Source organism: Sinocyclocheilus anshuiensis, unplaced genomic scaffold (assembly GCF_001515605.1).
Source record: "Sinocyclocheilus anshuiensis isolate Anshui unplaced genomic scaffold, SAMN03320099.WGS_v1.1 scaffold119, whole genome shotgun sequence".
NCBI lineage: Eukaryota > Metazoa > Chordata > Actinopteri > Cypriniformes > Cyprinidae > Sinocyclocheilus > Sinocyclocheilus anshuiensis.
Genome location: NW_015549581.1, coordinates 583,945 through 601,056, shown reverse-complemented (window position 1 = coordinate 601,056; position 17,112 = coordinate 583,945). Strand labels below are relative to the sequence as shown.

The 17,112-nt window shown below is 33.4% G+C and overlaps 2 protein-coding genes across 2 annotated transcripts; one reads left to right on the top strand and one right to left on the bottom strand.

Moving 5' to 3' along the window:
* The first annotated feature begins 1,380 nt into the window (after positions 1-1,380).
* LOC107657740 (tartrate-resistant acid phosphatase type 5-like) lies at positions 1,381-6,117 on the top strand. The gene is made up of 6 exons (XM_016445965.1): positions 1,381-1,595; positions 1,802-1,946; positions 2,706-2,846; positions 2,929-3,120; positions 4,575-4,722; positions 5,729-6,117. Exons 1-6 carry the CDS (start codon positions 1,523-1,525, stop codon positions 5,984-5,986), a joined length of 957 nt encoding a protein of 318 aa, XP_016301451.1. The 5' UTR covers positions 1,381-1,522; the 3' UTR covers positions 5,987-6,117.
* A 1,043-nt stretch (positions 6,118-7,160) lies between these two features.
* On the bottom strand, positions 7,161-11,283 carry LOC107657770 (tissue factor-like). The gene is made up of 6 exons (XM_016446000.1): positions 11,018-11,283; positions 10,790-10,898; positions 9,756-9,949; positions 9,486-9,670; positions 8,288-8,456; positions 7,161-7,880 (listed from the first exon to the last, which is right to left on the bottom strand). Exons 1-6 carry the CDS (start codon positions 11,094-11,096, stop codon positions 7,735-7,737), a joined length of 882 nt encoding a protein of 293 aa, XP_016301486.1. The 5' UTR covers positions 11,097-11,283; the 3' UTR covers positions 7,161-7,734.
* Between the last annotated feature and the right edge of the window lie 5,829 nt (positions 11,284-17,112).

Here is a 17,112-nt window from a genome sequence, read left to right as displayed (position 1 = left end):
AAGAACTGTAAGAGACATTGTTGTAGCACTTCACACATTGAGCAAATGAACCACTTTGCTGTATGTTTTCATTAAAAAAAAGAGAGATATTGATACTATGAAGTCTGTTAGTGGTCTTTTTTTATCTTGAAGAAATGGTTATAGATTGTGTTGATGATTTCAGGAGAGTGTGAATTCAGTTGGACTGGTTTATTGCACATTATGGTTACTTTAGGAAATCTTTGAAAATATGAATGTTGAACTTTAACACACTTCAAATGTAAGTGAAAGGTAATTTAGATTAGACACTGCTTTGACCTTTCACCCTCCACATGACAATGTATTTTTAATGTCTCTAGTCACCTGTTCTTGGCCAAAGGTGGTAAAACACAAACTCAGATGTCCTATTGGCCAAAAGTGATTGAGAAATTCCATTTGATATTTTGGATTTACCTGAATCACTGTACTGTAGTTTCAAACTACAGTCCATCCCATTTTATTGGTTTAAAAGTATTTGTCCTTAACAAATACTAAGTATTATGACATTACCATGCAAACATCAATGCACATGGAGACTACCAGTCAAAGGTGTGAAAGAATTAATATTTTTTGAAGTCTCTTATGCTCACCAAGGCTGCATTTATTGGATCAAAAATACAGTAAAAACAGTAATATTGTGAAATGTTTTCTATTTAAATATATTTTAATGCCGTGGCAAAGGTACATTTTCAGCATCATTAATCCAGTCTTCAGTGTCACATGATCCTTCAGAAATCATTCTTTTGACCGGAAGTGTATATAGTAATTCTTTAGTACAATGGTATACTGTATATCAGCGTAGTATTAACATCTGATACCATCACTGCACACTGGCACTTCATTTGTTTTGTACTGTAGCTTGTGCATGACTTGCTATTCAGTGTAAGTTAATGATTTATGAGATCTGCTGGATAGCTTCCACTGTAAACTAGATCCGTATAAACCGCATCTGCTTGATAAGGGTTGGTATATTACCAATGGGATTGCAAATAATTCTGTTACTAAAGATTTACCATGGCTGTCATAGTAACACACTGAAAAACACTGTATAGAGAATTATATCTGAGAAATATTTTCAAAAAAAATAAATGTATGTGTAAAAAATATTGCATATTATTTCTAGTTTATTTTAAATTCTTATTGAAATAATACAGAACAAAAGAAAAACAAAAAATTATTATTATTATTAATCAGTATTATGTTTGGTTTGTAACTGGTAAGATTATTAAAATGATAATATATTTAAAATATACTATTAAACAAGAACTACTTTATTTTTGCTGCTGTTATCTTTTGCTTTTTTTTTACTTTGTTAGCAGCTGATGCCATTTAAAAAATCAATACAGGAAGCTTGTCATAAACCACAAGTAGTTTCCCTTTAGGTGCAGAGAATTGAGTGTTAAGCTGTTTGTGGCTTTTCAGTGTCTGAGTGACTCTCAAACCTGTAACTTCACTTTACACTGTGAGCGTTTCCAGGATCAGATCAGCCGTCTGAAGGCATGATATGGCGTGGTTGGCCTTCCTTCTTATCTCCTGCCTTCAGACGTTCTACACAACATGTCAGGCGAATGAACAAGGTAGACTATTTCTTTGTATTTTCTTTATGATCTGTATTATTATAATCTTTAAGGAAGTGTAAACATATCTGGCCACATGATTACTAGTGCATGACAAACCGGTTCAGTAAGAATTTTTCATGTGATCAAGTGGGAAATGAGTTCACTTTGAGTCTGTTGAATATGCATTGATATAAACTATATCTATATGTTTTGTTTCTCTTCAGCTTCTCTGAAGTTTGTTGGTATTGGAGACTGGGGTGGACTTCCTATATACCCCTACTACACACCGCATGAGTTCGACATGGCCAATGAACTGGGCAGAATCGCTGAGAGCTCAGGGCTGGACTTTGTCCTCAGTCTTGGAGATAAAAATAAAATTAAATTAAATTAAATTAAATGAAGGACCAGGGTACAATATTTTATTAATTAAGGACCAGGGTACAATATTTTATTTTATGGTATTTCTATATGGTTTACCTGTTGCATTTAGCAAACACAAGTAAAACCAAGGATGGATCCTCATCACCATATTTAGATCAATGTAACTTTGATAATTGTTATTAAAAGCCTAAACACATTTATGCTTTGATATATTTTATACCATGATAATATCTTGTGCATTTACATCCCTTACAAAAAGTACTGTGATGGTATCATTTGGCAATACCATGGTACTTTCATATATATACCATGTTACTCAAATTCAAGTACAATGGTATTTACAATGTATTACATGGTATTTCCAAATTAATGCAAAAAATACCATAGTACATTTCTTTGAATTCTTTTGTATGAATCTGTAACATTTGTGCCACAGTTACCATAGTAAACCATGGCCAGTTTTATGTAAAATAACTTGATTACATAATGGATGCCAATAAAAATATACTTACTTTAAAAAAATAATAATTATTATTTAGAATATATAATATTTTAATGTTGTTTTAAGTTACATAAATTGCATAATTGTGTATTTTTGTATTTTACAAAATTCAAGTTATAATTATATGATGTACTTTTATTCATATTTAATAATATATTTTATTAATACTATAATAGTAATAATATATAATATTTAGTAGTAATAATAATAAATACTAAAAAGATTTTTTTAAAGTTGTAATGCAGCTCTCTTCTTCAGTCTACCTATGAGAGTGTGTTCTCTCACCCCGCGCTGTTGGCCGTGCCGTGGTACCTGGTAGCAGGAAATCACGATCACCGTGGAAACATATCAGCCCAGATCGCCTACTCTAACAGATCTGAAAGATGGTGAGAGGTCAGAGGTCAAGCTCTGTGTGTTAAAGAATGTATTCATTCATGACCACAGTGTGCTGCTGTTAATGTTTGGCAGGATCTACCCCGACCTCTACTACGAGCTGAACTTCAAGATTCCTCACAGCAACACTTCCATCACGGTTCTGATGATTGACACGGTGGTTCTGTGTGGGAACACCTATGACGGGCTTGACCCTGTAGGTCCGGAGAACTACGCTGCTGCTAAACGACATCTGAAATGGATAGAGAAGAAACTTCAAAACACCAAGTGAGTTATTAGTACAACAGTAGCTCCATAAAAGCCAAATGCAAACAGTCTGCCCAAAATCTAATAGAAGAACAAACAACATTGAAATCCAGTGTGGATAATCACAGGATGTGTTTTGCTTTTACTGGGCAAACTTTAGTCCTGTAACAGGAATTTTAGGGCATGTTTTTAAAGGCCCTGACCTGCCACACTGCTTCCACTCCTCCATTGTCACATTCTTTCACTTATTCTCTCTCACTTCTTCGCCGATCCACAATCACATCCTCCTAAATCCCAGATATGAGCTGGAAAACACTCCAGACATTCCATAATAAAAATATGCCCGGCTCTTAAAGAGATAGTTTCACTCAAAAATGAAATCTGTCATTGTTTACTCACCCTTATGTCATTGCAGTTGTGAATGCTGCTTTGTTTTCTGAGCAGCACGAAGAAGAAATGTTTCAAATCTATTGATACATGAATTTCTAAGGCCTAAACACGATCAAAACTTTGCTAAAAAAAAACTTGCCTTATGTCGTCTGATTGATACGTTATGCTTTTTGTAGCAAGTAAAAGGCCTTTTAGAATAACTGTAAAAGTGTCCACTTTCAGGTTTCTTTTTGACGCAAAATCTTAGAAAGTAAATGTAAGAATAACTTATATATTGCTATATATTATATATTTCAATATTAACACATACTAGATTGAAGCAATTTAGGTTTACTTGATTACCCATACATCATTTTTTTTAGAAAAACATGCTAAAATGTGAGTATCAAATATGATACATCAGGCTTTTTATGAATATTTGATCATAAAGGCATTTAAATATCATCTTATTAAGACATTTTATTGAAAGGTATTGTGTGGCAACTGATATTTATGTGTATTTTATGTAAATAGTCTGCTATATTGTTATAAAGATCTCACTGATTTACATTACAAGCTATCAGAATTTCTCTTTCTTCCTACTTTTTGGCCATATCAGCATCTGCTCTAAATTGCATATTTTTGCTCAGTTTGGGCCTCTGAATAAAGTACTATACACCTGGTGTGTCAAATATGATACAAAACAAAAACTGTCAATAAACTATTAATTCATATGCCAGACAGGGTTAAAGAATCTTCATGCAACAATTTAAGTTATAACTTACAAGATAACAGCTTAATTAGCATTTTGAGTGACAATTCTTTTTGCCCAGTTTTATGACTTCAGCATTATGGACACAATACTGATTTTGTAAAAGGACGAAGGTTATGCGCCTGACTGTTTTGTGTTTAATGTACAAACTGTTAACAGGCAGATAAAACTAAGCTCAAACAGCACATGCCCTCACATGTGCAGGGGAAATTACAGTAAAAATACCACTGAGAATAATAGCGGCAAACACTCACAGCTGTTTTCCACAACAGAAGTGAAACAAAGTTTATATTCATCAAATGTGTTTAGAATAAATGCATCTGTTAATCCTCAGGTCAGATTTTGTCATTGTGGCCGGTCATTATCCAGTCTGGTCCATTGGGCATCATGGTCCGACCAAGTGTTTGATATCAGAACTCAGACCTCTTCTGAAGAAGTACAGCGTCTCTTTATATCTGTGTGGTCATGACCACAGTCTACAGGTCGGTATCTTCAACATCACATCATCACGTAATAGAAAATCAAGCAGTACTATACCTTTTCAATAAAACATTCTATTAAAGGATCACCCCAAAAAATGAACATTTTCTGAAAATGTACTCACCCTCAGGACATCCCAGATGTAGATGAGTTTGTTTGTTCATCAGAACAGATTTGGAGAAATTTAGCATTACATCATTTGCTCAGCAATGAATCCTCTGCGGTGAATGGGTGCCGTCAGAATGAGAGTCCAAACAGCTGATAAAAACATCACAATAATCCACAAGCAACCCACATGACTCCAGTACATCAATGTCTTGTGAAGTGAAAAGTTGTGTGTTTTCAACTGAAACTGTTGAAACTGTTGCTTCCTGCTAAAATACAATAATATTGCTTTCTCCAGTGAAAAGTCAACTCATCTGAATCAGGAGAGAAAAATGCACAAATCAGGCACCATTTACAAAAGAAAATAGAACAGTTCTAAACAAATATGTTGGTGGATTTATGTGAGAGGACAACAGAGGATGGACTTTTCACTGGAGGAAGTTTTATTATGGATTATGGAGAGATGATTTGGCCAGAAGCAACGGTTTAAAGTTAAAAAGCCTAAATTATGGATTTGTTTCTTACAAACATGCAGCTTTTCATTTTACAAGACATTAATTGATGTACTGGAGTTGTGTGGATTATTGTGATGTTTTTCTCAGCTGTTTGGACTCTCATTCTGACGGCACCCATTCACAGCAGAGGATCCATTTGTGAGCAAGTGATGTAATGCTAAATTTCTCCAAATCTGTTCTGATGAAAAAAAAATCAAACTCATCTACATATAGGAAGGCTTGAGGGTGCATACATTTTCAGCTATTAATTTTGGGGGGATTATTACTTTTTTTTTTTTTTTACAAATGTATTAAAGCCTTAATAGTGTCTTTAATGGGTACTAAAACATCAGCATCATGCAATTGAACTATAAACTTTAGTTTTTAAAAATGTTTTCTTTTTCATCAGTTTATCAGAGAAGACGATGGAAGTTCATACGTTGTCAGCGGAACTGGAGTTAATGCCGAAATGTACACTGACCACAGAAACAGCTTCCCGTCGTCATGGCAGCTGTTCTCCAACGCAGTCAATCAGACGACAGGAGCGTTTGTGTACTTTGAAGTCAACACAAGTGAGATGTTGATAAATTACACCCAGGAAGACGGGAAGTGTGTGTACCAGACATCCGTCCCAAAACGCAAAGTCCAACTTTTGACGTCATTATAACATTTGCCCCAGTCTGCTCTCAATGAACACAACAGTCACTTTGCAAAAGTTCTTTCTAATTGCACCAACAATTCTTTATTGTATATTTGTATGTACATTTTAATTTCGTTTTACCAGTTTTTTGTTTTTTAGTTTTAAATGTCTGTTTATCTTGCTATGTACAAAATAAAACATTTTTACTGCTGATTATTGGAAAATATAGTGCACTGGTCTTGGAATTTGTATAGACAAAAACTTTTATTTAAGTTGCAAATGTGAGTTTGCAGTCAGATGGGATGTGATTCAAAAGACCAAGGATCTAATATATAAACATTGTATGTATATTTGTTTTTATACAGTTATATATATATATATATATATATATATATATATATTATTCTTTCATGAAATAAGACTTAAAATGAGACTTGCAATTAAAAATATTTGATAGATGAGTCACATTTAATGGAATTCTACTAATTTACATTTGGGGGCGCCATTGAGCCATTTACCTAATTGTTAGATATCTAAATGAGTTTGATTTTAAAGGTGACATATCATGAAAATCTGACTTTTCCAGGTTTTAAGTGCTATAATCAGGTCCCCGGTGCATCTACCAACCAAGGAAACATGAAAAAGATCAACCCAGTAACTTTGTTTTGGGAAGCCTTTTTCTGCAAGCGTCTGAGAAAAAGCGAGCGGGTCTGATTTCGCTCCCCTAGTGACTTGCAAATGGATCTCATTATAATATTACCGCCCCTTAATGTGTGAGTTTCCACCCACAGCGCCTTCATTTTAATTTTGCAAGCGACAACGGTGTACCAGTTCTAATGCCATCGCTACACTATTTAGATCTAAAATAAACATGCGATTTATTTCCCAGCTGTTTACCTTCACAGACATAAACGACTGTTTTTGTAGCTCATGTGTGTTTTTAACGTAAACTAGAGAAAGGCACGAAAAACAGTGTGTTTCTGCTTCCACTCAAAATAGGCATTTTCAAAATGATATAATAAATGATCTGTGGAGTATTTTGAGCTGAAACTTCACAAACATATTCTGGGTGTACACCATGACTTATATTACATATTGTAAAAAGGGGCATAATATGTCTCCTTTAAATTAGTTTGATGAATCAATATGAAACATAATATGAAATATAATGACACATGTGCAGTTTTGTATATATAGCAGTTTTATTTAAAAAAAAAAAAATCCACATCAGTACCATTCCTACTGGATTCACAGGTTTGTAGTACAATGATAAAGTTGATCAAAATGACAACAATAAACCAGATTTAACATTATTTTATGATTGCTGGTTAGCCATGTACAGTTGCAATGTGCTAAAACTTAAAACGTTTTGCTGTCACAAAAATACTTTAAAAACAAATACAGTTTACCACATTAATAGCTAAAAAAATAAATTAGTGTTCTTTCATTTCATAAAATGTGCTCCGATTTTGATTCTCCCAAGTGCATACAATAAAAAACCCATCATAAACCATACAGTATTTCCATTTGTTAGAAAGTAGATGAAATTAGGCAGTGCTTCTAAAAATGTTTATACAGTACACTTCAGTGCCAGACTAAAGAACCCACCACCTGACAGTATAAAGATCTTGTCTTGCTAAATAACATGTCTAACATATCTACAGTTTGAGGTTTCACAGAAACACAATTTTCCCACTGTTTTCTAGTAGAATGGGACGCCATCTTCCCTAAGGGAGAGTCCAATTTAGATCTACCAAATAGAGCATCCACACTCCTCACACACCGTTCAGTGCTAATCCCTCTTTTCCTGTGTTTTTTGCTCTCTTTCTTCGTCTGCAGCACATCACGATGACAATAATGATTGTTGTTATTGCCAAAATTATAATAAGAATGGCTCCGGCGATGACACCCACGCCGTACTCTGCAAAAACATTACATCATCGTCATTAAGGTCACAACACTTGATTTAATGAGTTTGATGGACACCGCAGGAATTTTGCAGCTCTACTGGTCCCTAGACGCTGTGATGATTCATTTACAATCCACCCGATGGACACATTTCTTATCAATTATGAGTGCTATCGGTTGCATTAAATGTCTCTGTGAATCACACATTCATAGAGTCCATATAAATCTCTGATATGATACTATATCAGCTCTCCGACACTTCATGTGTTACAGCGAGAGTCCAGATCAGGGGAGAGTGTCTATTTTGGGAAAATGATTCACACTCTATCAGACAAAAGTCCCAACGTTTGCATTTCCTGGGATTGTTGTGCTGAAAATCCTTGACAGACCATGTTTTAGTGTAAAAAGTGAAAGCATTACCTTCAAAGATAGATGTGTTGTCTTCTGGTGAGCACTGGTAGCTGCTGATCTCCCCGTGTTGTTTGTCTAGAACGCGAAAGTGTAGGAAACCCTGAACGTAAAAACAGTAACTCACTCCTTGGTCCAAATCCGTCAGCTCAATGATGCTGCTTTTACTGATCTTCTCTTTCTGAAGAGGCAAACACATAAAATATGTTTAACATATAAAGTTTGCAATAATTAAGATTTTTTAAAAATGTTTTAATGTCGCTTATTCTCACCACGGTTGCATTTATTTACGCATTTATTAACAGTAATATTGTGAAACAGTATGACAATTTAAAATAAATGTTTTCTATTTTAATATATTCTAAAATGTAATTTATTCCTGTGATGCAAAGCTGAATTTTCAGCATCATTACTGCAGTCTTCAGTGTCACCTGATCATTCAGAAATCATTCTAATATGCTGATTTGCTTCTCAAGAAACATTTATTATGATTATGAATGATGAAAGTTGTGCTGCTTTTTTTTCTAGAATTCTTTGATGAATAGAAATTCAAAATAGCAGCATTTAAATCAGCATGTTAATAATGTAAATATAAATATTTTGTAACATTATAACTGTCTTTACAGTCAGTTTTGATCAATTTATTGCATCTTTGCTGAATAAAGGTATCAATTTATTTTAAAAATCTTTCTGAAATCTTCTGAATGGTACTTTTTGGCATATTTTTGTATTGTGCCCTACATAATATCTCATGGTGAATAAAATAAATATTTTTAAATTGTCAAATTTTTAATTAGAACTATAATTACCCTAAAAGTTAAAAACAAATGTTATTTGTGAAAGAAAAAACTTTGAGTCTCTACCTGCAAAAAATGACAACAATTGACTATATGTTTATTATTTAGTTGGAAAAAAAAAAGGTGAGGGAATTACTTGGAACAATTTTCACTCAGAAATTGCTAGTAAATTTTACAAACAAACAGTAACACATTGAATTAAACATGTACATTTGAAGAAGAAAGACTGAAATAGCATTTTCTTGTGAAACATACCTCAGTAATCTTTGTTTTATTTACAACTTTGAAGTTGTTTCATACTATAAGTCAGGATAGTACTTTAGACTTTAAAAAGTGGTGAAAGAGCTCAGAAAAGTCTGTTTACTGCTTATTAAATAAGATAAGACAAAAGTAAGATTACAGACAACACTAACCTTTCCTGTGCTCTTGGCTTTCCTGTAGGTAACCTTATACTGCAGGTTGTCTCCGAAAACATCCCGAATATTCAGTCTCTTGTTATCCTCATTAAAGAGAGCTGTGGGGACGTCCGTTACGTGCAGCGTCATCTTCCTTTTGTCGCTGCTTACTTCTATTTTAAACTCTGGCCTGCCAATGGCAGCTGAAAGAGAATCAAAGCAGAAGATCTTTATAATGGTTCAATATCTTTTTGTCATTAAATAAAGGTGGTTGTGAAAGATACTGACTGTCATAGTAAGGGGAGAATTTCTCCGATCTGACATGAGGGAACTCAATCAAATCGGAGGAGACGCCCCGCATGGGTTCAGACAGGATGTCAGCGCTGTAATAGGCCTTCAGGTTTTTTAACTCTGCAGTCAGGTCGCATTCAGGTTCCATCGTCCTGATACAGTGCGGCATCCGTTCTCTGTCCTGGCCGAGTCTACAGTCATTTACACAGACATTTAGATTGTAAAGAAATAATTAAGAAATTACCAATTATATTACATGAGAAAAAAGTGACAGGTTGGTGCCTGCTGTAACAAGTCCTGGGTGTGGAACTATGCAAGAGTTGCCAAATCTGCCTCATGTGAGAGATTAATACAGAGCTTTTTGTTCATAAAGGTTTTAATGCTTTAAATATTAATAAAAGCGTATCTAAACCCACTAACATTTAAATCAAATCAAGTTAAATTGACTGTTACAACCTGCAGAGACAAATGCAATGCACTTTTAATTAAATGACTGTTGGAAATTGTTAGAAGACTGAGTAGAAATTAAGTTAAAAACAATAGAAACAAAATACATAATACACTTTTATTGCCCATACACTATGCACCTTTATCAGTTTATGGCCCTTTTCAGATTATACAGTGAGAAACCTTTTGATATAATCAATGAATTATGACTTGATTGGTCAGAATCAATATGATCTAAGTAATATTAGATACCAGCCAAGGCAAACTGAGTCTTTTCACTATTGTATTTCAATAAAACATATCCTATGCAACATATGAAGCTCATGTGTACATACTGTACATTTTACTTTATATAAGCCTGCAATAACAAACTGTAACAGATTTAGACCCTTTTCATTACTATTGAAACAATATCTTTTAAAGCGTTGTAATAAATTAGATTTTTGAATTGAACCTGAATGGGTTAGAATTAACTAATTCTAGCACATTTTTCACAACTCTGATACTGCATTCAAGACAATAAAGGTAATAATATACAACCTGACTACTAAGTGTATTATAATAACAAAAAAATGTCGACTTACTCTGAAAATTCAACAGTGTAGGAATAATTCGTTGGTTTTGGGCTCCATGTTAACATGGATTTAAAATTGACAGAGGACCAGGCTACGTTCTGTGCTTTTGGAAAGATTTCTATGAAACAGAAAAGCAAATGAAACAATACATTATTAGAACGATAGAAATGCTTTCAAATAACTGGTTAACAAACTGATTAACACATTCAATCATTACGGCACAGGTACGTGACTTACCTGAGGCGCAAGAGCTCATGAAAAATAAAACCAGCGCCAATTCAAGCATGCCAAATTTCGTTTGCCTGTTACTTTCCATATTGTCCCCAGGCGAAAATACTAACCCAATTTTAGTACGAAGACCAAGTAAAACTCTTTTTACCAGGTAGGATAAAAATGAAGGTGAAACCTCGTCCCAAGTGGCTTATGAAGTCCTCCTTGTTGTGTGTGTGAGCGCAGAAAAACCAGCCAGATTCCAGTCGTGATTGCAGTGACACTCATGAAGCCCCGCCCTCTAGGACAAGTGGGTCTGTCTACTTACTTACACACACACACACACACACACACACACACACACATACACATATACTCATTCAGTTGATTACGACTAAAGAGCTTTAGCATTTAAAGAATGCAAGTTTAAAAGGTAAGGAATATTTTAGTATATAATTATTAAATAATATGTCATTATTTATTTTAATTATTTATATATGTATATATATCTCTACCTAACTGACCTAATATATATATATGTTTTATTTAATTTGAGTTATTTTAATACTTCAACAAACTAAATGGAAATGAAATAATATATATATATTGAATTTATAATTGTGTATGTATATATATATATATATATACATGTGTTTGTGTGTGTGTGTGTGTGTGTGTGTGTGTGGTTATACATACACATATATGTAGTTGTTTGTTTGGCTTAGTGTTATGTTAGAATCATTATTATACTCATATACCTCTTGTTCTTTAATATTTTTAATTGTTTTTTGCTTTATCTTTTTTTTTTTCATTTAAATGTTAAGTTTTGAAATTTTGTTGTATGCATTTGTCATTTTTATTGAATTTCTTTATTTTTAAAATGTGTATAAGTCGTATTTATAAAGTTTTAGCTTTTAGTTCTGGATCTGTTTTTAGTTGTTTTAATACTACAATTGATTGCTTCTGTTGTCCTCATTTGTAAGTCGCTTTGGATAAAAGTGTCTGCTAAATGACAAAAAAAACAAAAAAAAAACATAATTTAATAATTATTCTCTGATACTGCTGATATTTAAAATGCTAATTAAAATAATTAATAAAAAAATAATAAATAATAAAAAATGTTCCTGATTTAAAGTATACATAAGTAATATTTATAATGACCAGAAAGCTGTTTTTATTTTATTTTATTTTATTTTTCAGGATTGGAAAATGTCCATTTCTATATAAACACATATTTCAAATTCTTGTGTAACAGTAAACAAAGTAAAATAAAATAAAAAGCTATTGAGTTATTCCACCGTGTTTCATTAAACCTTCACCTTTTGCCTTGACCTGGACACTCTTTACACCGACACTTGCACATTTATTATGTTAATATAATAAAAAAATAGATGTCTCAAAGATCCAAAATGTGCAAAAAGTCAACTTATGTAACTTCCTTATATCTCCCTAGCAGATAAAAGCAGCCTTTCGACTGCAGCATCAGCTTTTGATTATGTCCAGGTTACGAAAGACAACAATCATTTAGGTCAGATTCAGAAAGCTTCAACCTCATGCCTCATTAAAAAGAACTCTGAAATCAGGAATAAATTAGTTCAGCAAATAAACAGTTTTGAGATTGTTGCTTTTGAATTAAAAATGTGAAGCATTGAAGCATTGTTCGAAGGGATGAGATGCAAACTAAACGCCGGTGTATGATCTAATCATGCATTATGTCACATACAAAGGCTTTCAACTGCTTATGGGCATAAACTCCTCTGATGATGACCATGATAACAAATTACTCATCATGACATGCTCACGATTTGTATTTCGGGAAGTATGACTCCAGTTCTGTCCCAGTTTCAGGCGGTATGTGATGCTGGCACCTCTAGAGCGCTGAATGCCAGCAGGGGTCTTTTGCCCATTCAGATCCTTATGCAAATGAGCAGCTGGTACCTCACTCCCTCCTAAGGCTTTGCATGTTAAAACACTTACAGGACTCAGAGCTTCCAGTGAAACTCACCCAAAACCACTAAGAGATAAGATCAGACTGGAAAAGGCCGGTTTTCCTATAAGTCTCATCATTGCCATTTGAGAATCTCTTTACACAATTGGCTGTGCCAAATGTGGATATTTAATGCCTAAACTATAGGCTTTGTCATAAATGAACAACTTTGAGCTGTTTGAAAGATGTTTTATGAAAGATGTTTTTGTTAGGGGTTTCTTACAGGCGCAAGTAAAAAAAAAGAGCCCCCAGTCTCAAACCTCTCCTTCAGTATAAGCCCAGCAAACAGGAAACATTTTCTGAACTTCAGCTAACGTTCTGGGAAGGTTAAGTTTCTGTATAACGTTCTTCAGGTTAACGTTAATAGAATGTTCATTCAATGTTATCTGGTCTTTAAACGAATAGTTTACCCAAAAATTTAAATGTACTCAGAATGTACTCAATCTCAGGCCATCCAACATGTAGATGAGTTCTTCGGAACAGATTTAGAGAAATGTAGCATTACATTACTTGCTCACCAGTGGTCCTCTGTAGAGTGAATGGGTGCCGTCAGAATGAGAGTCCAAACAGCTGATAAAAAAATCATATGATCACATCAAGCATCTTCATTTTTGGTTGAACTATAATGTTCTCAAATGTTAACATAAAACATTCATGGGACATTTTAGAGAACATTCAAAAGTAATGTTCCCATAATGTTTGCAAAAAGCTCAAATGGAATGTTCATATAGCCAAGATTTTTTTTTTTAACCCAATTTTAAAACTTGACATTTGGAACAGTTGGAAATAACATTTTCATGGGAATGTTACCTAAATGTTCTTAGAACATACTTTTGTTAGCTATGATTATGTGAGATTTTTTTCAACCATTTTTATTGACTGCAAGATTAAAATTATATATCTGACGGGTTAGAAAAATTACACTCTGCACAGTTTGAAATACCATTCATGCTGAGAGCACAAACAGTGCTGATATGTTTATTCAAAGCATAATAATACATTTTTATAGTCATTAGATTATTTATTTAAAGGAAAATGGGACTATACACTCTTAAAAATAAAGGTGCTTCAAAAGGTTCTTCACAGCGATGCCATAGAAGAACCATATTGGGTTCCACAACGAACCATTCAGTCAAAGGTTCTTTAAAGAACCATCTCTTTCTTACCATTTTATAATATGAAGAACATTCTTTCGCCAAAAATAAGCTTTTGTGAAACAGAAAGGTTCTGCAGATGTTAAAGGTTCTTTATGGAACCATTTAGACAAAACTCTAAAGAAACTCATTTAGACTCTGTAGAGGACATCGGGACTTTAAAAAGTCCTGTTTTTAAAAAAAATAAAAAGACATGAATACACATGAAAAGGCAAAAAGAGTGGGATTTTTGTTTTAACCAGAAATCAATTTTCATTTTTTTTATACCAAACTTTATATAAAGATGATTCTCAACTATGTTATGAAAGATATTTTTAAAAACCTTTTTTCTTTATGCAAAATGTGTGTAAAATGGCTATAAATGAGTTTTTCCATTATATACAATGTATCTATAAACAGTATCTAATTTGCATATTAATGTGTTTTTTTGGGGCAACATAGAATGAACAAATAAGTGCAATAATGGGAGTAATAATTAGCGAGATTTTCATAATAATATCTAATATTTAATAGGAATATTGATATATAATTTTTTCTCTATTCATTTGTTGTGTCTCCCAAAAAAAGTCCTGGTGTCCTCTACAGTGGACATGTATGAAACTGATGTCCTGTTTCATAACAGAAGCTCATATTTTGATCTGAAACCCCATAACATTTTCCTGAGATGTTGATTTATGACAAACAATTAGTCAATTAGTCAGATTTAAATGATAATTACAAAATATTATCATATTTCCATTAGGGTGTTACATTTGATCACTAAATGAATGTCAGCCATTTTTAAAGACCAAAGAGATGGAGTGGTCATGGTGAAACATCCAATCATTTGGTATCTCTGGAAAGCCCTCAATGTGCTCTGTACAGGACATCCAGACTTAAAACTGTGACATGGAACGTCACAGAGAAATCGCTAAAACATAATGTCCTCTACAGAGGACAAAACTCCATTGCTGGTAGTCAGGAGGTTAAGAGTGTAGTTGACCACTCCAAATATCCAGAGATAAAACAAACGAGTCATGATGCTCTCGTGGCCCAGTGGCTCTAATTGAACAGAAGTTCATGGATAGTTGAAATGTTCTTGAATATGTATACTATATGAGTATACTGTATGTGTATTGCATTCCTCATATGTGAATGAAGTCATAATCCATTTTTCTACAATAGAACTGATCCACTGCGGTGTCTCCTCCCCATCATTATACCTCTGGGGTTTTTCTGACCTCTCTGATTACCCAGATCATCTCATGTGCTTCTGCAGAAACCTGTGAGAGGATGTGAGGTCAGAAACAATGGTCAGAGTCTGAGGTTTGGCTGAACTCACTTGCACTCTGTGAAACCCCACACGCTGCTTAAAAAAAACAACCGCACTGTATGCACTGTAATAAAAATGATAGGTTTAGGAAAACATTCATAAAGATTAATACACAAAATAATTGCTTTTGTTTGACCTTTCTGGAGATTACATGAAAGTGACATTCTAACCTCTGTGCAAGTGTTTCCTTTTGTATTTTGCTACATAAAACAGAGCAATTATTTTTTTATTTTATATTTTGAATTTAAACTATTAATAACCTTATTAATAAAATAAAAAAATAAAATAATATATAATATAAATATACTATGACTTTTATTCAAAAACCTAACCTTTCATTGAAATAAAACAATTGAAAATAGGGGGAAAATCTCATGAAATATTCCTCACATTAATATTCCTGTGGAACAGGAAGCCATTTTACTCATAATAATTTCTAGGAGTGTCAATAATCGTGGACAACATGTATTTGAGAAAAACATTTATTTCATCATGAGACTTTCCACCCATTTTCAATTGTTTTACTTTAATGAAAGATTAGGCTTTTGTGAAAGATCAAAAGGATTAACAATGCTGATTTTCTTTGTTCATATTTACCAAGGGTGACAATAATTCTGGCCACGACTGTAATTGAATATTCAATATCGATTGATATCAATAAATTAAAATGTTTTTAATATTGGTTGATAGTTATGATACCAATATATCATACATTTATGATGTTTTTGTGTGAAAGGATTTGGTCACAATGTACCGTCATCATAGTATGAAAGAACAGTGTAAACAATCTTTTAAAAAATCTCCATGGAAAAATAACAGCATACAGGTTTGTAACAACGTGTGGTGATGACATGAAGTACAACGTGAGTAAATTATGACTTTTTATTTTTATTTTTTGACTAAATTATTCCTTTTACAAAAGTCACGACAAAAGGAAATCGGGTCATTTTATCGCACACCCAAATTGTTCATGTTTCAGAATGTTCCTGTATTTCCTTGGCATGTTTCACAATTCAACATTCTAATTTAAGGATCAATAAATTATGCCTCAATGGAAAGTCCTCTGGGCCGATGACAGATTTGTTATTACTTTCAGAACTCCAGGACAAAGTTTCTTTTGTCTTGGCTTGTTTCTTCAACCAGGTTCATATTCAAACTTAAATATATACATAGCGCTTTACACATTTTAGGAACCAAACCAAACAGATTCCTTCAGAACACACAGAGAAGATCATTTTTTTCACATCTTAGATTCATTTCTTTCCTCATAATCCAGGTAAACACTAAACAGACTCCTGTGGCCTGATGAGTTCATTTCATGGAATCTGTTTCATGTTTTCTTGACAGAAAAAAAAATGCTGTGAGTTTAACCCTTCTGTTTTGACAGACAGTCTCCAAGCTATTCCTGGTTACACTAAGACGTCATTACACCTTGTTTAAGTGTGTCATCCTGAATCACACCTCCTGAAACTTTATGATCGACCCTTGACAGGTTTTTACTGTAACAAGTAGCAAAAAAAGCCCTGATAACCTAAAACTCACAGCCAGTGAATAAATAATTCCATATTGACAGTGAATGCACTTCCAGAAACTGTGAAATTCCACATCGGGTTCACACGGCATGTCCTGCATAATCACTCACACCATTATAGCAGGTCTGGAAGCAACT